Source organism: Durotheca rogersii (assembly GCF_024521655.1).
Source record: "Durotheca rogersii strain YMJ 92031201 chromosome Unknown GGS23scaffold_16, whole genome shotgun sequence".
Taxonomy (NCBI): Eukaryota; Fungi; Ascomycota; class Sordariomycetes; order Xylariales; family Xylariaceae; genus Durotheca; species Durotheca rogersii.
The window spans coordinates 623305-644648 of record NW_026251247.1 but is presented as its reverse complement, the minus strand read 5'-3'; the positions used below and the strand labels follow the sequence as shown (position 1 = coordinate 644648).

General features: G+C 57.2%; 5 protein-coding genes across 5 annotated transcripts; 3 read left to right on the top strand and 2 right to left on the bottom strand.

Moving 5' to 3' along the window:
* The first annotated feature begins 2823 nt into the window (after nt 1-2823).
* GGS23DRAFT_575217 (cytochrome P450) lies at nt 2824-5071 on the top strand. Its single transcript, XM_051516785.1, has 3 exons — nt 2824-3264; nt 3333-3530; nt 3584-5071. The coding sequence occupies exons 1-3, from the start codon at nt 3019-3021 to the stop codon at nt 4724-4726; spliced, it is 1587 nt and encodes a 528-aa protein (XP_051370560.1). The 5' UTR covers nt 2824-3018; the 3' UTR covers nt 4727-5071.
* Nucleotides 5072-5485: 414 nt separating this feature from the next.
* GGS23DRAFT_598243 (uncharacterized protein) lies at nt 5486-6586 on the top strand (the record flags this gene model as incomplete). The annotated part of the gene is made up of 1 exon (XM_051518744.1): nt 5486-6586. One exon carries the CDS (start codon nt 5486-5488, stop codon nt 6584-6586), a length of 1101 nt encoding a protein of 366 aa, XP_051370559.1.
* Nucleotides 6587-7225: 639 nt separating this feature from the next.
* Nucleotides 7226-11050, top strand: GGS23DRAFT_575214 (tRNA synthetases class I-domain-containing protein). Its single transcript, XM_051516784.1, has 4 exons — nt 7226-7451; nt 7547-8237; nt 8298-10489; nt 10594-11050. The coding sequence occupies exons 1-4, from the start codon at nt 7421-7423 to the stop codon at nt 10998-11000; spliced, it is 3321 nt and encodes a 1106-aa protein (XP_051370558.1). The 5' UTR covers nt 7226-7420; the 3' UTR covers nt 11001-11050.
* A 1002-nt stretch (nt 11051-12052) lies between these two features.
* On the bottom strand, nt 12053-13958 carry GGS23DRAFT_606072 (ammonium transporter MEP1; the record flags this gene model as incomplete). The annotated part of the gene is made up of 4 exons (XM_051519862.1): nt 12053-12660; nt 12719-13310; nt 13459-13790; nt 13877-13958. 4 exons carry the CDS (start codon nt 13956-13958, stop codon nt 12053-12055), a joined length of 1614 nt encoding a protein of 537 aa, XP_051370557.1.
* A 3062-nt stretch (nt 13959-17020) lies between these two features.
* Nucleotides 17021-19314, bottom strand: GGS23DRAFT_598240 (uncharacterized protein; the record flags this gene model as incomplete). Its single annotated transcript, XM_051518743.1, has 3 exons — nt 17021-17891; nt 17948-19167; nt 19243-19314. 3 exons carry the CDS (start codon nt 19312-19314, stop codon nt 17021-17023), a joined length of 2163 nt encoding a protein of 720 aa, XP_051370556.1.
* Nucleotides 19315-21344: the final 2030 nt, after the last annotated feature.

The following is a 21344-nucleotide window of genomic DNA, read 5'->3' as shown; positions in this document are numbered from 1 at the left end:
GTGTGCGTCCCGCCGTGGCGTGGAGCCAAAGGTGGACGGGGGAGGGGGGTCCAGTTCTGGTCCTCTTCCCGTTTGCTTCTCATTTCCCTGTTCCCATGTATCCCGTCGTGTAGATATACCCGCACTGGAGCCGGTCCGCGCTATGGTCCATGCCGGAACCGGCGCCCGCGTGCCCGGTTCTGGGTATGGATGGGATGCCAGACGACGGCTCCTCGACGAGGTACACGTCCTGGGCGGTGCGTCCCAGGGCCCCCTACAATATGAAAGCTCCTTGTAAAAGAATTATTATTAATCGTCGGCTTTTATCCCTTAACGTATATGCAACGGGTCCTGCCGCTGGTGGTTGGACCAGCCGGCGTCTTCACCTGGGAACCCCCCCATCCAAAGCCCGGAATTCGCGCAAATCGGCGGCGAAACCGGTCCGGCTGGGAGGTTCCTCTGGCCCTGAGATGGGCTGCATTGGGGATGCGTGGGCGTTATTCGAGAAGCCGTATCTGCTTAGGCGGCGTGTCTACTTTAGCGCCGGCACATCGGAGCGACCCGATCTGTGGCGGATCTTTGCTTAGCTTCTAGCTTCGCCCGCCGCCTGCCCTCCCGAGCTCCTTACGATCTCTGTTCTAAGTATGGCCAGCGACGGTGGGTCGGCCGAAGGTGTCCCTCTTCCTATTTGCAAGACACGCCAGCTCTGCCTGTCCTCGCTAGCGGGAGCCTCGACGAGAAAGGATTCATGCATAGCGAACGGGTCGCTGCTGTAGAATCCTAGTTGGGGGCTAAGACAACCCATCGCCCCCCCCCGTTACTCTGCATGCGTCACGGTCCTATATGGTTGCGCCCCCGTAGGGTTCGTAGGGGATGCCTACGAGGTGGTATGGCGGTTTGTTAGAGGAGTATCTCCCGGATTGAATTGCCGTCCTTTACGCAAGCTAGGCACGGCGAAGAGGTCTCGTCGCTGGGCCGCTGGAATGCGTCTCGAGCAGCATACGTCGCAACGCCCGAGGTAGGTCACCTGGCTATAGGACGGGGCTTGCATGCGCGAGACAAGGCACGGGGAACCAACGTGCCCTCCTCGCAACTTGGGCGTCGCCAGCTGTCGCCTGCCTGCGAAGGCCGAATCAGCAGGGGCGGAAGAGGTGGGGACGGTGGGTTCCCGTGGTGTTCTCAGTCGAGCTGCGGACGGAGCCCCGAGAGGGATGTGCGGGACGGACGGCTTAATAGCAGGGCGACAAGTGTGGCTGCGTTTGAGCGGTGGGTTTCATGCGACGCGGATGGGATACATTAAGTACCTAACCCGACCTCATTCCCACCAACGAGGGTTTTGGTAGGGATGGGGAGGTGAGATATCATACTGCCATTGCGCAAGGCCGTGTCTCGATCTCGATCCGGGTGTTGGGAGCATCCCGAATACGAAACGGCAAGCAGGCGCCTTGGGTATACTGCCTATATCTATGTACATAGCAGATGGGTTAGGAAGAGGGTAGGTAGGTACCTAGGTATACCATCTCGATATCGTCGAGGTAGGTAGGGGCAGGCAGTCTAGCTGGTCTTCGTTTCACCGAATGGGCTTGGTTGCTGATAGGGGTTGAACAGGTGTTGTTGAGAGATTATAGGATCAACCTATCGCGTACGTAGTGTTAGATACGTGCACATATGCACCTATAGATATGCATGTATCGCCATATAGATCAGATCAATGTCTCCTGGTTCCGGAGAGCGGTGGGCACCTGAGGTCCGTAGTAAGTAGATACCACGATACACTTGCTGTCTATTCGGACCCGGCTCGCCTGTCATCGGCCAATGCCGAGTTAGACCCCTAGTGGCAGGTTCGGTTTTGCCGGAGCGAAGTGCGCACGTCGTGTACACATATGTGCCTTCGACGGTGGCAGCACGCTGAATAAGGGGTCCTGGAGGGTAGGGAGCGCGACCCGAATCTCTGGGTGGGTTTACCTAACTGGTTTCGGCCGTCCTCATCGGGAGGCTCGAGTAGGTCAAGCGCACGCACGTGTGTCCTGGCGATCTTTATTCTAGATCGTGTGCGTTGGCAGGAAGAGAGGCCGAACTATCTGGTGGCCGTGGTTTGGATTAGAAATGAGAGCTGCTGAATGGTGTGTTTTTCCGCCCAGGTGAACACGCCAAGGGTAGGGCATTCGTGGGCATGTAATACTAAATCGTATCATTGTCATGCTCTGCCTACCTGATCGTAGTTCGCAATCTACCGCGCAGGCAAAGCTCACCGATTCTACCTTACCCACGGGGTAGGGGAGGCGGGAGTGAAAATTTTATATGTCCCTGGCATACCCATTCCCCCATTCGCGTAATGGCAATTTTGGGACGGTAGGGGGTGTCATGGATACGCGATGTTACTGCTGGGCCAGACGAGAAAAGAACGAGAAGAAAATACGTGTAGAGAAGAGAAGCAGGGGATTGGAGGCGGCATGCTAGTCCCGGCTCGATAACGGGACGAATCAGGAAGAGGCGATATTTTGGCTATGCCGTTGCCATCCAGGGGATATACATATACAGGACGCTATTATGCGGTGAGAAATACAGCTGTCTACTCGGATGCGATGGTATGTTGTACATACATCGAGCTCACGTAACGTCTCTATGTACATACATCGGGTTATGGGTTGGCAACTTCAGCTGTATGCACTTACACGCGAGAGGAAACGGGATGGAAAATGAGATGGAAAATGGGATAGAAGAAATCCGAAGGCTCAAGTTCGAATGCGAATACGAGGTACCAATGTACCCCTTCCCGTAGCTTTTTCTGCGGCGCCAATCAGGGCAGATGGGCCGATCTCCAGTCGGCACCCCCTATCGATTGGCCAATCTCCTCCTGTCTTTTACCAAGGGAGAACGCGAAGTCTACTCATACACACTTGGCCAGCTAAGCTGTCATTTTCATATTTATTCCGTCCTCCCCCAGATTTCTTCTCCCCTTTCCTCATCCAAGCGTCCCGAGCCCAGTCGACGACACCACCAACGCCCACATTCGTCGCCCGAGTGTTTTCTGCTGCCATGGGGCTCCTCGAGGACGTCCAGGGACTCGTGTCCCACTATCTCTCCCAACTCTCTCCCGCCTCCCAAGTCGGCGTCGTCGTCGTCGGCCTCCTCTTCTCCGCCGTCTTCTTCAATGTCCTCCAGCAAATCCTCTTCAGGAAATCCAACGAACCCCCCCTCGTCTTCCACTGGTTTCCCCTGGTAGGGAGCACCATCACCTATGGCATGGATCCTCCCCGCTTCTTCCGTGAGATGCGAGCTAAGGTACGTGCTGCACGCTATCGTCTTATCTCCACCCCTGTCAGCGCGATATATTAACCGCGACGCGACAGTATGGTGATATCTTCACCTTCGTCCTCCTTGGGAAGAAGACGACCGTCTATCTCGGCACCGCTGGCAACGACTTCATCCTCAACGGAAAGATCAAGGACGTTTGTGCCGAGGACATCTACACCGTCCTAACCACCCCTGTCTTCGGCAAGGATGTCGTCTACGACTGCCCCAACGCGAAGCTCATGGAGCAGAAGAAGGTAAAGATCCATCGCTTCCCGTCTCGTATCCTAAGCTTATCGTCGGGAATCAGTTCATGAAAGTCGCCCTGACTACGGCCGCCTTCCAATCGTATGTGCCGATTATCGTCGACGAGGTCCTCGGCTACTTGAAGCGATGCCCCGATTTCAAGGGCAAGTCGGGCGTGACCAACATCCCCAAGAACATGGCCGAGATCACCATTTTCACTGCCTCGCACTGTCTCCAGGGCAGCGAAGTCCGGAGCAAGTTTGACGAGTCGCTGGCTAGTTTATATCACGATCTGGACATGGGCTTTACTCCCATCAACTTCATGCTACATTGGGCCCCTCTACCTTGGAACACGCGACGAGACACGGCGCAAAGGACTATCGCCAAGATCTATATGGATACTATCAAGGAACGCCGAGCATCTGGCAAGACCGACGCACAGGATATGATGTGGCATCTGATGAATTCGACCTACAAGAACGGCACCCAGGTCCCCGATCACGAGATCGCGCACATGTTAATCGCCCTGCTCATGGCTGGCCAGCACTCTTCGTCTTCGACCAGCTCTTGGATGATGCTGCGTCTGGCTTCGCGCCCGGACATCATGGAGGCCCTGTATCGCGAACAAGTCGAGGCTCTCGGTGCCGACCTACCCCCGCTAAAGTATGAGGATCTCGCGAAGCTCCCTCTGAACCAAGCCATCATCAAGGAGACGCTGCGGCTCCACGCGCCCATCCACTCCATCATGCGAGCTGTCAAGTCCCACCTCCCCATCCCCGGCACGAAATATGTGATCCCGCCCAGCCACACTCTACTAGCCGCTGCCGGTGTTAGCGCGACGGACGGCACCTACTTCCCCGAGCCTGACTTGTGGGAGCCGACCCGGTGGGATAAAGAATCGCCGCTTGCGCCGTCCGTGGTACGTAATGAAGTGAACGACGACGACGACGAGAAGATCGACTACGGATATGGCCTGGTTAGCAAGGGCGGTCGCTCTCCTTACCTCCCGTTCGGTGCTGGACGACATCGTTGCATCGGCGAGCAGTTTGCCAACGTGCAGCTGCAGACGATTAACGCCATGATTGTACGCCTGTTCAAGTTCAGAAACGTCGACGGCAGCAACGACGTCATCGGAACCGACTACGCGTCTCTATTCTCGCGGCCGATTGAGCCGGCCAAGATCTTCTGGGAGAAGAGGACCGGGTAGAGGGGGGCTCTCACGATGGGATAGAAGTGAGGTGCATTATATATTCCAACCTGGAGTTCTGTATACATACAGCATGCCATCTAGCTAATGATCACGCACGCCCACGGGTATGAGAGGCCGGAGAAAGAGGAAGGTCTCGACTGGGCACGATACGAGAAACAAGATACTAGAATAGTAATCCTAATAATCAGAAAGAAGCGCTCAACCCGTTTCCCTTGCCTGTGAAGTTTTGGATGGCTGAGAATCATGCTACGAAGCATACAAATCCGCATCAGTCCAAGGGGGGGTAGGGTTTTCTCTCTCCTTGTTTCCAATCAGAAACACGACGATCATCCGGACAAGTCGCCCATTGCATCAGCATGTCACATAGATAACAATGGTAACCCCCCCTAGCGCTTCTCGCTGCGTGACTCGGGTTTCCTCTTTTGCCTTCTCCCGCATGCATTGATAGATTGCGATTCTTCTTTCCTACGCAACCCGGGACGCCGGATCCGCTTACTCGGCTCAGAGTTGCTCATTCATTTCTTAGCCTGTAGTCACTTCATGCTCCAGCTATATCACTCGGCGCCACCCCAGCTCAGCAGGCAGCTTTGGCCAATCAGCCACCCAGCCTAATTACTCACCGTACCCTCCTCCCATATTACGTACTTACGCACACCAAACCTGCCCCGAAAGCGCGTCGCGCGCCACGCCCACACACCCATACTCGCACTACTCAGACGGAAAAGAAGGCCTGCGGAATAGGCCGTCGACCACACGATGGCCACGGACGCGTCCGGACCCTCCCCGCCGACCCCACTGCTCCGCCTGCGCGGCCTGCGCACGGCGCAGCTCCCGGCCGCCGGGACGCAGGGCGCGGAGCTCGCGCCGCTCCTGGCGGCGGCGGTGCGCGAGGCGGCGCCCTTCATCGACTCGGCGGCGCCGAAGCGCGGCGCGCGCGGCCCCGAGACGAGGGCGCTCTGGCGGAAGAAGCCGGGCGCCGGCGGGGCGCGGGGCGCGGAGCACCGGTTCCTGCGCTTCCACCCGGACTCGGCGGCGGGCGTGGAGGTGTCGGTGCGGGCGGTCGGGGCGGCGGAGCTAGGAGGAGGAGGAGGAGGAGAAGGCGGGGCGCACGAGACGTGGGTGTGCCGGCGCAGCGTGCACGAGGACGCGGCGCGGCCGGGGACGGCGAGCTGGGGCGAGTTCGCGCGCGGGCTGCGCGACGAGCACGCGGCGAGCGAGCGGGCCTTCACGCCGGCGTGCGTGGGCGCGCGGCGCGCGCTGGCGTGGGACTGCGCGGGGGTGCGGGTCGCGGAGACGGGGCCGACGACGACGACGACGACGACGACGACGTGGGGGCGCTTCACGCTCGAGCTCCTCGAGATGCGGCACCGCGTGGGCCGCCCCGTGCTGCGCGACCGCACGTTCCCCGTCCTGCAGATGACGTGCGTCGCGCTGGCGGGGGGCGGCGAGGAGGCCGAGGCGCGCGGCGACGACGAGTTCCTCGTCGTGAGCATCCCCGTGCCCGACTTCGGCGCCGCGTCGCCCGCGAGCGAGCTGGCGCGCGAGCGCGGCGCCCAGGTCGCGCGGTACGTGAGTGTCGAGAGGGTGCGCAGGATCCGCGGCGGAGCGGGAGGAGAGGGGGCAGAGGGGGCAGGGGGAGGGGCCCGGATCGAGTGGCTGATGGCGACGGCGGGCGATGCCGGCGGCGTCCTGCCCGCCTGGCTGCAGAGCATGGCGACGCCGGCGGTGATCTGGAAGGACGTCCCGCTGTTTCTGGCGTGGGTGCGGCGGGAGAGGGAGAAGAAGGAGGACGGAGCCCAGGGAGAGGAGGAGGGGGGGAGAGAGGTCAGGGGACAGGAGGGTGTCGGCGCGGCGTAAGTAGCGTTGCTGTCTGTCGGCGTCTTTTCTCTCGACATGTCTACCTGGGATACCGGCCTGCCTAAGAGGGAATCCAGACATTCGTGTGTTACTTACGCCGTGTATATCATACCTATTGCCTACTCGTTATCGCTACGGGCCTAGCACTACTCGCTCCGACCGTGGAGCATGGGCGGCCTCGGTGTTTCCCATAGGACTGTGAAGTAGGCACCTAATGGGGGATTCATCAGACCTAGGTACAGGCCCAAGTGTTCACCTAAAGGGAATGGCAAGACCGGAGAGCCGTGTGCATTGTAGAAACTAATTTCCTACCATTTTTCCTTATAATAATAGCATATCCATGTTCCCGAGTCACCCGTTCCCTATGAGAAATGTAGGTGCCCCCGATACAATACGCCGCCAACTAAGAGTCACACGTAGGTAAGGGGGTTATGGTCCACCCGGCCGGAGGTAGGTACGTACCGCGAGGGGCATAATAGTGCCCGCTGCACGGAGCATCAAGAATCTACCTAGGTACCTAGGTAGGTATCTACCGTTTACCCACTCCCTATCGGCCGGCCTATCGATAAGAAGATTGCCCGCTTCCCCTTTTTCGCTCGACCCCTCCAGCCTGTGAGTCCTCGCTAGTGAGTGGGTGAGTCAGGAAATCCAGCACCATTAATTACCTACATCGACTGCCAGACAAAAAAAGACACCCAATCCCAATCCCAATGTCACGAACCCTTTCCCCCTAATCCCGCCTTCAACACCGTCAAGTTGTCTAGGCTACTCATCCGAGCACTCTGGGCGTGCAGGCCGCCGTACAGTCCAACTATTCGCTTCACTCGTGCCACAATGGCTACAAACAGCGCTCGTGGTAACCCCAGTACGCATCTTAGCTCTTCTCCCTCTCTCTCTCCTTGCCTGCCGGACCAACGCGTCGCTTCTTGACTAACTAACCGCTGCGATGCTTCCCCCCAGTCGACGCATCCGAAGGCCCGAGCAAGACCGGCGAGGGCACGCCCTCTCCCCTTGCTGCCGACGTCGCAGGCGCCGTGAAAGAAGCTGTCGCGCAGTTGGATGGTGCCGGCGTCCACGCCCCGGGCCAAGACGCCGGCGTAGCCTCGGCCGGCGCCGACGCCGCTCCCAAGGTCAAGACCGAGAAGGAGCTAGAGCGCGAACGCAAGAAGGCTGAGAAAGCTGCCAAGTTCGAGCAGAAGAAGGCCAAGGCCGCCGCCGTCCAAGCCGACACCGCTGCCTCGAGCAAGGGGAAGGAGAAGAAGGCCAAAGCCCCTAAGGTCGAGGAGGAGCCCCTTGCCCCCTATGTTGAAGATACCCCGCTGGGCGAGAAGAAGCGACTCAAGTCCTTCGATGATCCCCAGCTGAAGGCCTATAACCCCGTCGCCGTCGAGAGCGCCTGGTACGAGTGGTGGGAGAAGTCAGGCTTCTTCAAGCCGCAATTCACACAAGATGGCAAGGTCAAGGACGAGGGCTCCTTCGTCATCGTCATCCCGCCCCCGAACGTGACGGGAGCGCTGCACATGGGCCACGCCTTGGGAAATTCTCTGCAGGATGTCATGATCCGCTGGAACCGAATGCATGGCAAGACCACTCTGTGGTTGCCGGGTTGCGACCATGCCGGTATCAGCACTCAAAGCGTTGTCGAAAACATGTCAGTCGTCACCTGCTGTGGGGGCTACCTGTGAACTCCTATATGCTAACTGCGAATTAGGCTGTGGAGACGGCAGGGCAAGACGCGACATGACCTCGGACGGAAAAAGTTCACCGATACTGTATGGGAGTGGAAAGACGACTACCACAAGCGCATCAACAATGCCCAGCGCAAGATGGGTGGCTCGACCGATTGGAGTAGGGAGGCGTTCACTATGGATAAGAACCTCAGTGCCGCCGTAACCGAAACATTTGTCAAGCTTCATGAGGAGGGTGTCATCTACCGCGCAAACCGTCTCGTCAACTGGTGCACGAAGCTGAATACGGCGCTTTCCAATCTAGAGGTCATCAACAAGGAGCTACCAGGACGGACGCTCCTCGACGTGCCCGGATATGATAAAAAGGTGGAGTTCGGAATCATCGTCCACTTTAAATACCCCATCGAAGGCACTGAAGAGACCATCGAGGTTGCTACTACGCGTCCTGAGACGATGCTTGGTGACACAGGCATCGCCGTCCACCCCCAGGATGAGAGGTATAAACACCTTGTCGGCAAGAATGCCATCCACCCCTTTATCAAGGATCGTCTGATGCCGATCGTGGCCGACGACTATGTCGACAAGGAGTTTGGTACCGGCGCTGTGAAGATCACCCCGGCTCACGATCCCAACGATTTTGCATTGGGCCAGAGGCACAATCTAAAGTTCATTAACATCCTAACAGACGACGGTTTCATGAACGAAAACACTGGGCCGTACAAGGGCCAGAAGCGATTCGATGTGAGGTATACCATCCAGGACGATCTCAAAGCACGTGGCCTCTATGTGGATAAGAAGGACAACCCGATGAAGGTGCCTCTGTGCGAAAAGTCCAAAGATATCATCGAGCCTATCATGAAGCCCCAGTGGTGGATGAAGATGAAGGATATGGCTGCCGAGGCCGTGAGGGTGGTCAAGGAAGGGCAGATCAAGATCAAGCCCGAAAGCGCTGAAAAGAGCTACTATCGATGGATGGAAGACGTCAACGATTGGTGTCTGTCGCGGCAGCTCTGGTGGGGTCACCAATGTCCTGTATATTTCGCCAAGGTTGAGGGCGAGGCTGGCGATCCGGCCAACGACAGTTTATGGTTTTCCGGACGTACGGAAGAGGAGGCACAAGCGAAAGCTGAAAAGGCGCTGGCGGGCAAGAAGTTCACACTGGAACGCGACGAGGACGTTCTCGACACGTGGTTTTCTTCCGGCTTGTGGCCGTTCTCGACCCTCGGCTGGCCGAACAACACCCACGACCTACAAACCTTGTACCCAACCAGCATCCTCGAGACAGGCTGGGATATCTTGTTCTTCTGGATTGCGAGGATGATCATGCTTGGCATGAAGATGGTCGGACAGATCCCGTTCCGTGAGGTTTACTGCCATTCGCTCGTGCGAGACTCGGAGGGCAGGAAGATGTCCAAGTCCCTGGGCAATGTCATCGACCCCCTCGACGTCATCAAGGGTATCCCCCTGGAGGCGCTCCACGAGAAGCTGACGCAAGGAAATCTCCACCCGAGCGAAGTCGAGAAGGCCACGAAGTACCAGAAGACGGCGTTTCCCGACGGGATCCCGCAATGCGGAGCCGACGCCCTTCGTTTCTGTATGGTGAATTACACTACCGGCGGCGGAGACATCAACTTCGACATCAAGGTCATGCACGGCTACAGGAAATTCTGCAACAAGATCTACCAGGCCACGAAATATGTTCTCGGCAAGATAGACGAGGGCTTCGTCCCCCAGAAGACGGGAAAACTCACCGGCAAGGAGTCTCTTGCCGAAAAATGGATCCTCCACAAGATGAACATAGCCGCCAAGGAGATCAACGAGAGCCTTGCCGAGCGGGAGTTTATGAAGTCGACGGCCACCGTGTACCAATATTGGTACAACCATCTCTGCGACGTATACATCGAGAACTCGAAGGCGCTCATCCAGGACGGCACGGAAGAGGAGAAGCGCTCGGCCGTCGACACTCTGTATACCGCGCTCGACAACGCGCTGAGGCTGATCCACCCCTTCATGCCCTTCTTGACGGAAGAGCTGTGGCAGCGCCTGCCGCGCCGACCCGGCGACGAGACGCCGTCGATCATGCTCGCTCGGTACCCCGTGTACGACCCGGGGTTGGACGACCCGGCGGCCGAGGCCGCGTACGAGCTCGTCATCGGGGCCTCGAAAGGCATCCGGTCGCTGATGGGCGAATACGCGCTCAAGGACGAAACTCAAGGTACGTTTTCCCTAGGAGTAGGAGTAGTAGTAATAGGTATTGTTTATCACGGTTTGCGAACCCCGAGCTGACGCGCGCGCGCGCGCGCCCCTCTCTCTCTCCAGCCTTCGTGCAGACGTACGACGCGACGGCGCACGCGACGGCGGTGGAGCAGGTGCAGTCGATCAGGTCGCTGAGCGGGAAGGGGGTGCGGAGCATCGCGGTGCTCTCGGGCGCGGACGCGCGGCCGGCCGGCTGCGTCGCGTTCCCGGTGTCGAGCGCGGCGGCCGTGTTCCTGCACGTCAAGGGCCGCGTCGACATCGACGACGAGATCGCCCGGGCGGCCCGCAAGCTCGCCAGGACCCGCGCCGCCCTCGCCAAGCAGCAGAGGCTCGTCGACGACCCCTCCTACCGGCAGAAGGTCGCCCCCGCCCTCCAGGACGCCGACCGCAAGCGCCTCGCCGACCTCGCCTCCGAGGCCAAGGGCTTCGAGGGCACCATCAAGCAGTTCGAGGACCTGAAGCTCGAGTAGGCCACGGCCAGGGCCCCAAAGGGGGAGGGGGGAGGAAAGGGGGGGGAGGTAAGGGCGAGGAACCCGAGAAGGGAAAGGGGGGAGAAGGAGGAGGCCCCTGTAACAACTCGTAGCAACATACATACGCCTACACAGACACAAAGGGGGGGGGGCATAGCCTCGTTTCCGAACGCAGCAACTAATTTGGTGGCAGCGCGAGAGTCGGTCGTAATCTAGCGAATTGCCGCGACGTACGATGCTGATTATATACCTATGTTCTATACACCTCTATATATACGGGCCTACCTTTCCTTCCCAACCCGCTCTCTAGCTCCCGAAGGGCCACCACGGCGAGATTCCCCTTCCCCAGACGCCCTGCCGCCGTGCCGTAGCCAGAGGAGCGGGGGCGGCGAGGGGAGGGGGGAACACCTTAACCCTGTGATGTCTTCGCTACTCCCCACCGCAGTAAGCCCGGGCTGCGCGTGTATCCAAACCGGCACACCGCATGCGCACATGCACGATAAGAAAAACGGAAAAAAATCAACACCCTTCCGGCGCCGTGCAAACGCCATAGCGCACCCGATTTCCGGCCGGTAATAATAATAAAAAACCGCACGCACGCACGAGATACAGGAGGCAAGCAGTCCCTTCAGCCCTACTCCTTTTTGTCTTTTCTCCTTTTTTTTTCTCTTGCCCCATTCCGCCCTGACGACCCCGGGAAACGAAAACGAAAAGGAACACTTTTCTTCCCCACCTTAATATTCTCCTATGCTGCGAGTCGAGGTAAAGACGAGGCGTGGTTTGTGAGCGAGAGGTGAGCGAGAAGCTAGTGTGGGAAAAGAGAGGGGGAGAGAAGACGGTAGTGTGAATATGATGAGGGTTGGTAGTGGACGTGCGCGGCGGGGTGAGGCGGGGTATTGTGTTTGCCAGAAATATATATGCGAATCAGCTGAAGACGCGAGAATCGTCAACCGCGAAAAAAAAGAATTGCAGAAATGCCTCCCGTGTCCTTCGTGAATATGAAAAATGAGGAAATGCGGAGCTAATTAAACAACCAATTTTGCTTTTTTTTGTTATCTGCTTGGTGCCTCCTCCGTTAACCTCTCGGTCGATCTCTCGGTAGTGTCGCCGTTGGCTGCCACCGCCGCCTCGACCTTCTCCTTAGCGGGAGTTCTCGCCGAGGCATTCCTCTTCTCCTGCTCGCGCGCGATGCCGTTGGTGTTGGCCATGTTCGCGTGCTCCTCGATCCCGTGCTGCGGGATGATGCGGTGGCCGCCGCCGACCATCGGCTCTTCTTTGATGGGTGTCCACGCGAGGAAGTCACGCCGCACCTCGACGTAGTCGTACGCGAATTCGCCGAGCTGGTCGTCGTCCATGCCGATGAGCTCCGCCTCCTCCGTCGCGCGCAGATGCAGTCCGGGCACGAGGTCGATAAGCTTCGCGATGATGGCCGACACGACGAACGTGTACGCGCTCGCCGCTACGATGTACGCGATCTGGATGTACAGCTGCGCCCAGTGGTGGTCGATCCAGCCGCCCGGGAGTGCGCCGTTGTTTACACCGTCAAGGCCGATGATGTAGTTCGCACCGAAGAGCGCGTTGAAGATGAGCCCGACGATGCCGCCGATGCCGTGCTCGGCGAACACATCGAGGGAGTCGTCGATACGAACCAGGAACTTAACTAAATTTCCAAGCGTCAGCTTGTGTCATCCGAGAGACGTGACATGAGGGTGATTTACTCTTGGTGCCAAAGTTACAGCAAACGCCGGTGACGACGCCCAGGACGATAGATGCCCACGGGGGAATGAATCCGGACGCAGGCGTGGCGGCGACGAGCCCCGATATTACGCCCGAACACCATCCCACCATCGACCACTTCTTCGAGAGGCGAAAATCGAGCAGGCACCATGTCATGGCGGCAAACGCGGCCGTTAGGCAAGAGTTCCAGCACGCCATAGTGGCCCGGAGGTTGGCGCCGAAGGCGGAGCCGCCGTTAAAACCGAGCCAGCCGAACCACAGAAGGATGGTGCCGAGCGTAACCAGGGAAACGTTGTGAGGTCGGAAATTGAGCATCATCCTCTCGTGGCGCCGTCCGAGCACCCACGAGTAAGCCAGAGCGGACAACCCGGAGCCGATCTCGACGGGCCCGCCTCCGGCGTAGTCGAGAACGCCGTAGTTAAAGGCCCACCCGTTCACATTCCAGACCCAGCAGGCGAGAGGACAGTAGACGAGAGTGGCCCAGATGAAGACGAAAACCATGGCTGGGAGCACGCGACCCCGTTCAGCGACGGCGCCAATGACGAGGGCCGCGGTTACGGCGCAAAACATCATCTAAACCACGCAGATATCCGTCAGCAGGTTTTTTTTTTTTTGTGGGGTAATACAACAAATTCTTTTGCACTCTCTCACTTTTCTCCCTCTTTCTATCTCTCCCTCTCCTGCCGATCTTCCCCCTCGTCCCCGATTGGTAAGAACTCACCTGGTAGAACGAATACAGCAATTCCGGGATGAGCGGGGAACCCGGGGAGGGCAGGGCGAGGGTGTTCATGAGGCCGAAGTGGTGGAGATTGCCGATGAAGCCGTTGGTGGCGGTGGTGCTGAAGGCCAGCGAGTAGCCCCAGAAGTACCACTGGAAGATGACGACGCTGAAGGACATCATGACGACCCAGAGGAGGGAGAGGGCCGACTTTCTCCGCGACAAACCCGAGTATAAGAAGGCGATGCCGGGGACCATGAGCATCACCATGCACGCGGACACGATGATGAAGGCCTGGTCGCCGGATTGGTACCATTGGTTGAGGTTCTCGGTGCCTGCGCGAGAGGGGACGGCGGTGTCAGCCTCGGGCCGCCAAAGGGGAGGGGGGTGCATGCAGCCTCTGGGACTGGGGACGACCTACTGGAATCTCCGCCAGTTTCGGGATCGGTGCCGTTGAACTCGGCGGGCGCGCCCGTCCACGAGTAGGAGGGCGACCACGACATGGCTGGTTTCGGCGGGCGGTTTCTGGGGCCAGAGTCTGGTCGGACGTGGTGGGTGTGGTTGTGCTCGCGTAGGCGTAGGCGTGTTTAGCTGGCCGCCTCCGAGTTGACGACGCCGGGGAAGAGGGAAGGGACAGAAGGCGGTATACACACGTATGGGTATCGCGCACAGGTTGGCATGGAGGTGGTAGAGCAGACGCCTCCGGTGGGTGTGGACAGGATGATAGTATGCCCAATGTAAGAAAGAGACACGACACGGTGCGCCGAGAGAGGAGAGGGAGGAGAGGAGAAAGTGAAAGCGAGACAGGGTCGAAGCCGGGCTTCTCCTTCTCGAGCGTCCGGCCTGACGTAGAGAGGTATATAAAGGAATGGGCTGCCAGATAGAAGGAGGCAGCTATCGAGCCAATCACGGAGGCCGGGATCGAGGAAATCCTGTACGTGTAACTGTGTGTAATCAGAGTTCCGGCGACGGGAACGTGCAGGTACCTGGCCTCTGTGCCTGCCGGCGGCGAGGGAGGCAGTAGTGGTACAACAACGTCTTCCAGGCCGTCCGACACTCACCGAGCACCCCCATGGGTCGGGGTCGGGGGGGGGGGGCTGCTAGGCGGCATGGAACACGCTACCTGGAGTTGGTGGTGGTTGAGGCACCGCAGGCGAGCCCGCCCGATAAAGAGGCTTGCTGACATCAATCAATGTGTACATGTCTACTCATATGACCACCAGCCTACCTCCTGGGTACCTAGGTATGTACTGGGGTATGTTAGGTAGGTACCTAGGTAGGTACCTAGGGTATACCTACGGGGGTATTATTCTAGGTATGCCTGCCCGCCCCGTCCGTACGAATACCCAAGGAACTAAAGCTGCCTAGATTAGGGCCGTCTAAGGCACACGCCCGGCACCTAAGCACCCACAAGTACGTCAGATAGCCTCACATATCTAGGTACCTACCCACCCACCTAGGTAGGTAGGCACTCAGGTGCCCGCCTACCCAGCGTACCCAAGGTCGTGCCTGAGAGCCGAAGATGGCATGTAGATACCGCAAAGGTACCTGTGCAGAAGGACCTAGGTAATACCAGATATCTATACAAAACAGAGAAGCCCCGTAGGGACCTCTAGGGGTTGTCGGAAGAGCTGTTGCTGCACGTAATATCGTATGTACCTATGTATGGACGGGTGGATGGATGTATATCTGCCGTAGTCGCCTCGGCGCCGCTCCCTTCGCGACGCGCATCGAAGGCGACGAGAAGGGAAAAGTTTTTTTTTTTTTTCCTTTCTAAAACAACCTAGAATGATCTTGCCTAGGCGTTCCAGCTCGAGAGCCAGCTGAACCTAAGATGGAGGAAACGCTAGGTATTAGGTGTTCCTGTCCTAGGAAAAACCCGGGGCCAAGGCCACGACCGAGGGGGGACCCTGGGTGCAGGGGGAAAAGGCCTCCCCCAAGACCGGCTGGCAGAAGCTTGAGCCTCGACCCGTCCGGATCGCGTGGGACGGGCGTATTCGTTACGAAATAGTTTGTCCGACTCCCTGCAATCCATTTGCAACCGCTCCCGCAGGCGAATGGCATCCTTAGCTTCCACCCCGAACGATCCCTATCTCCCCTCCCCTTATCGCCGTCGAGTCGTGCGCGCCACGGGGCTGAATCGGGCCAGCCAGCTAAGACCACACACCATCTCATCTCGAGCTCCCTAAAGCTGGTAGGTCAGTCACTGAGAGCCCTTTTCTCTCTCTCACTTTTCCTCTCCTTTTCCCTTTTTTTGTGGGGGGGGTGTTGCCTCTGAGACCGTGCCAGCGTTCGCTGAGCACTAAATCGCGGCGTAATCGAAGAGCCGGTAACTGAGGACGAGAACGGGCGGGAAGAGGCATAAATAGTAGTACGCAATGGTTGAAGTGGTCCGAAGTACATAGGTACTTACGATATGTATACTCCTAACCTGCTCCACCTCTGTAAGCCCTCGGCATGGCGCAACAAAGCAGTGTCTGATAATGAGACCACCAGTCCCGGGATCGACATGAGGCCAATTGCTGAATTGGGCCATTGGCCCCAGCACGGGAAGCAGCTGAAGAAGGCATCCCATCCCCTTACCAGGTCTGCTTGGCATCTTGACCCAAAGCTTTCATGTACATATCACATACCACATACGAGGTGCGAACCCGGGCACGATGATGTCAACTTGCCGTCGTCCCCTCCATACCCCCTCGTACCTCAGGCACATCGGCCAGTATCCTACACGTCTAGGCACCTTGTATAAGCACCCTTCTTCGGCATTGCCCAGCTGCTGTGCCTGCAGATGGCACTTCCTGCTGCTACAGGCATCCGTGGCCCCCGCTGGAGCGGTGCAGGCCTGTGCTGCTCAGGTACCTTCATGTCCTCCACGACGTTACGCAAGGTCCTGAGCTGAAATGTCTAGGGCACACATATCGCGTACCTCCGCGTCTAATTGACGTCCAGGGAACCCCATGGCTCCCCCGGAAATAAGCTGCGACTCGCACCCCGTCAAGTCAAGGTCTTATCTCTGGATCATCGTCCAATCAGCCGCTGCCCTCCGAGAGATCGATTTATCATTCCTCCACCAAATCGCGCCTTGGCATCCCATATCCACGTCTGTACGTATGAGTAAAAAATATCGAAATCTTGGCCAGACGCGACCCTGTATCGGCATCCTAGTCAGCTACCTACTCATAGATGCAAGAGGGGGGAGGGGGGATGGGGGATGCACGTGATTTTTCCGACTCTCTTACTCTTCCCAACTATCACTAGGAGAGATAGAATAGTTGACGAGGAGCTGCTACGTAGGTAGTGAGCGTATAATAATACTTCGTCGTGGCTTCACGACCACATCTCTCATTCCTCTCTGGCCAGTGTCGCAGTGCTGCCGCTGGAACCGCGAACTAGCTAAGGACAGAAGGAATACTCATCAAATCCTCCTCATCTACCGTCCACCCAACCGATGTATGCAACCGTAACGCCTGCCAGTCTGACCCGGCGTCAATCTCAAGTGGCCAGCAAGGCCTAGGGTATCAAGATGGTTATTGAAAGGGGAGGGGAGCCGAGGAAACCGAGTCCGTCAAACAACTGAGATACCGCCCGTCGCAGAGCTCCGCGAGATCTCGTAGCTTAGAACCCGGAGATCGTAGTAGTGAATCATGAGACGGTACCGCCTTCGCCCGAGAGGTTTTTCGGCTAATTCTGTATTTCCCGAGAACGGCATCGGCGCGACTGCGACCCCCAGCAATGGGCAGATCGGTCGTATCTGCCTGTCCTCTTCCGACTTCGTTGGCAGGATGGCCTCGATCTTGAAGCCTCGCTTGAAGTTCAAATCCTGCTTCGGGCGTGTGAGGGTCAGCAGCGCCACCCGTCCACAAAGAGAGCCAGCCACGACTAACGACAGCTCTGGGACATGGATGAGGTTGGCCAGCCGTTCGTGCGACACCCTCATGGATGGAAGCACCGCCTGCGGAGGCCGGGATTGACTGATGGCTTTCTCAAACATGATCCCAACCCCGCCCTCTTCAAAACTGCGAAGCTCGATGTCGATCTCGTACGTGCGCATGATACTACTGCCGTCTCCTAGGATCGTCTTGGGCGGCGGAGCGTCTGCCGTCCCGAGAGAAACCCCTCCCCGACTCGCCTTGCGACCGGCCGGCATCGCCCGTGCCGGGTTGGGTCCAAAGTCGAACCACGGGCTTTCCAATTGGGACCTTCTCGGCTCATGAGGGTTGGTGCTAAACCGATTGGTGTGGTTCGACCTCACCCACGGATGAACCGTCGAGTTATTCCTCACGTTGGCGAGGCCTTTGCTAATATCCATCCACTGTCCAATTCTCTCGTTGCATGCGTGTTTGACGTCCCCGTATGGTATGCCGATCGAATCTTGATAATCATCCGTCGGCAAGAAACTGCTTTCCGGCAACACGAGCACGCCCCAACCCCTGGGCCTGGTTTCGATTAGTGTCTCCGCAGCCATGCGGAGGCGGGGTAAGTATATACTTACCTACGGAAAGCGCCGAAAGGTCCGTGGGGGGCCGGATGGGCGCGGTGAAGACCCCCAATCTTAACATGAGGGCCGGGGGTGAAGTTCCAGATGTCCATTAGCCAGAGTCTGCCGTGAATATCTACTGCTACGACTTTGTCTGCTTCCCCATCGGCGTCGCTACTAAAAGCAACATTGGGGATGTTGGCCCCGCCAGAGCCGGTCTCTAGGACAATCCGCCAGTTGGCATCTCGACGTCGGATCACACTTTCTTGCTGAGCAGCTTTTAAGTCGTACTCGGCCGCATCTGTCGGGGATGCTAGGATTCTGCCGTTCTCGTCTTTCCCAGTATTCCTAAACAATTCGAGCGCGTCGACTTGGGTATGGTGTTGGTATGGCTCGCCGGTCAAGGCAAAGACGAAGACGTAGACATTGTGGGTGTTGGAACTTGCGGCGATGATACGCGACTGCTTATGCACCGCAAGCCCCCAAGCGCTTTTACCGACATGCTCGTGGAAGAAGGGCTCGGGGACGGCCCTCGTACCCCGGCTCTCGTCCTCACGACGCAAGAGCTCATGCTCAATATGTCGGACATAGTAGCCGATAACGTCACCGTCGTCGTAGGCAAGCAATAGGATTTCCTCGTTTCCAAGCTCCCCGACCAGGAGATGGTTGACTTGATGCGGGAAGCTATCGTCCAAGAAGCCCCCGATTTCGCGACCCATCTTGCTCGCCCGGGGCATCAATATTAGGTCAGGCTCGGGAGGCAGAGCGTTAGTGACGCAGCTGCGCGGCCGAGAGATGTAGATCTTGTCTGCGTACGCGACGATATACATGTTGTAAATCTGTGACAGCGCAGTAAGATTAAGTCTCCAGGTGGCGACGCGCGGAGGAACCTCAGCCTCGAATGCGCCGTCCTGTTCCTGAGGAGAGGAGGTCATCTCGGCATCGAGGTCGACACTAAGCCCCGAATCTGTATCGGTTACGAAATCGTCTACCCACGGTTCGTCTGCCCACTGATCGTCATTATCGACCACCAAAGCAAACGGCAGGCCCTCTACCATGATGGCATCAGCGTCAACCATCGCATCGTCAACCATGTCTGCCTCGTCATTCTGGTCGACCTCGTCCGAAAGGGCGCCATTCTCGATGCTCTCATCTTCGGAATCGTGGCTCTGGCCGGGTGCTAGGATGGGCAGGGAGGTCTCGAAAGGAATCGGTATCGACTTCGGAATCCGGTGCTGCGTAGACAACGATGTCAGTAGCGAACAGGCTTGGAGATGCGATGAAGTTGTCGAGGTTCACGCAATGCTCACTCTCTTGCGACCAGTCTCATAGTGGCATTTGCTCACTCGGAGCTTCCCCTCGGAGCTCGAATCCATCGCCATGGCACCCCAGATGGTTAGCTACCGCTAGGATAGATGGAGCCAGCGACAGGTCTGTGGGTGGGTGGATAGGTAGATAGACAGGCACGGGGAGATGGGGGAAAGTGTAACGGATGAAGGGTGCAGACGAGATAGTTTCTCCCCCCCCAAGGCTGGTAGTATTTGTTAGGTCAAGACAGCGTGATTTGGGTTGCTGTTGAGGTTATACATAAGTAGGTTGGCCGGAGGCGGGCAGGTTGTACCTGAGAGTTGGACGCCTGTTAACAGCATATGCAGGCCGGACATGCACTTGGGCAGTATGTCATATATGGATAACGGCAATATGGAGGTCCCATTGGTGGCGATAGGGCAGGTCGGCACCTAACCTAAGCGGATATGTGCCTCTGCTTCATCAGTTGGTCGAACTTTCCATCTCGAGGACTTGCGTGAGGAGGCACAGAGGAACTATACAATGGCAGGAAACCCCGCCATTTGCAGGGATACGGCAAATATTTTATGTACCGGTACGCGAGTACGCCTTGCGGGGCCCCAACTCGGGCAAACACATGCAACGCCTACAGCGTAGGTAAGTACCTCTCATCCCACACGTAAGTACCTAAGACAGAGAATAGGTACCTAAGTACCTGTAGTAGACAGGATACTGGTAGACAGGCATAAATTGCAGTACGATGGCCTCGTAATCATTCCCTGGCATCTACATGGGGTACCTACATGCCTTCTGCAGGCTCATCAAAGGGTTCGGAAAGTCCAACCGGGCATTACCTACATGATGAGACAATCCATGGGACGTCAAATCTACGCAGATGCCCAGGCAGGTACTTCCCGGCAGAATCCCACCAACCAAAACAATTGAAGGCCTACCTAACTAGTAGGTACTTGAGGCAGGCATGTTAAAGTGGGCAAAGCGCGTCTTGCGCCTTCCATTGTTGACAGACTGCATTCACCTGCCTTCACCTGCACTCACCTGCCGGCCTTGCCCCATAGGGAAATTAGGTGCCTACCTAATAAGGTACCTACACCTAGGTATGGCAGCTCCACTTACACGACATGATGTAGGTACCTACCTCACCAAGGTAGGTTCTGGGGGCAAGTTCGTCTCGGTGTCAGTCTCACAAGGCAAGACCTGCGAAAGCAGGTGCTACTGCCGCTGGACACAGTCCAAGTCCAGGGGCGTTAGCCTTACGTTGCGTACATTAGCCCAGGCAGCTGGAGGGAGTCATCCGGTACCTTCCACGGTACCTACATCAACCCCTTCCATAGCTTGCAAGGTGCTACCGTCAGCATCACCTCTGACTGCTGTCCGTGTGTGTGGGCCACCGATATTCGCATACCGACCTAAGTACCTACAGGCATCTGTTACAGGCACCTAATGTGTGTCGAACCGTAATGGCCGAGCCCATACATACCAACGTCTGATTAAGACCTGCTCATCTGGTGGCATTTCCTCAAGCCGTCTTGTATTAAGTGTCTATTAGCTCGCCGTCCTGTTGCCAGGAGGAGAGCAAGGGCGCCCTTGCATGGCCTAGATACCACGGTTAGCTACGACTTTAGAGTCACTATGCAGCAGCATAAGCATGAGGCAGCTCTGGGTAATGGTGGTATAATCACACGTAGGGTTGGCTTTAAGCCTGCGAAACAAAAGGATTAAGGGCTGCTCATCTCACGAGTTGCGATCTTCTCAATATTAAGTCCTAGTTGCAATGTTTCAATGTTTCTATCTTCGTAATAACAGCCTCTCCCCTCGCTCTGTAGGTGTTGGTTTGTTAGATTTCATTTCTTCTCTGTGCCTACCCACATCTGCCCAGTTCCAGTAATGCTTGCTGTCGATGAATGGAAAGAACGATAAGACAGCCGATAGCTCGCATACAAGAGCAAGAAGTCCGTTGTGGGGCCTGATACCGACTTTTAAAACTACTACTCGTCCCTAATGAAACAAGTAACTGTTTATTGGGCCACAATTATGTCTAAATAAAGCGCTGTTTGTTTCAGTAATGTTTGTATTAGGTTAAGCATGCAACGCAACGCAGTCGTTA

Excerpts from the sequence above, each read along its gene's own strand:
- GGS23DRAFT_575217 (XM_051516785.1), top strand. The coding sequence starts at position 3,019 with ATGGGGCTCCTCGAGGACGTCCAGGGACTCGTGTCCCACTATCTCTCC. Across the intron at positions 3,265-3,332 it reads TCCGTGAGATGCGAGCTAAG|TATGGTGATATCTTCACCTT; the intron begins GTACGTGCTGCA and ends GCGACGCGACAG. Across the intron at positions 3,531-3,583 it reads AGCTCATGGAGCAGAAGAAG|TTCATGAAAGTCGCCCTGAC; the intron begins GTAAAGATCCAT and ends GTCGGGAATCAG.
- GGS23DRAFT_575214 (XM_051516784.1), top strand. The coding sequence starts at position 7,421 with ATGGCTACAAACAGCGCTCGTGGTAACCCCA. Across the intron at positions 7,452-7,546 it reads CAGCGCTCGTGGTAACCCCA|TCGACGCATCCGAAGGCCCG; the intron begins GTACGCATCTTA and ends GCTTCCCCCCAG. Across the intron at positions 8,238-8,297 it reads CAAAGCGTTGTCGAAAACAT|GCTGTGGAGACGGCAGGGCA; the intron begins GTCAGTCGTCAC and ends ACTGCGAATTAG.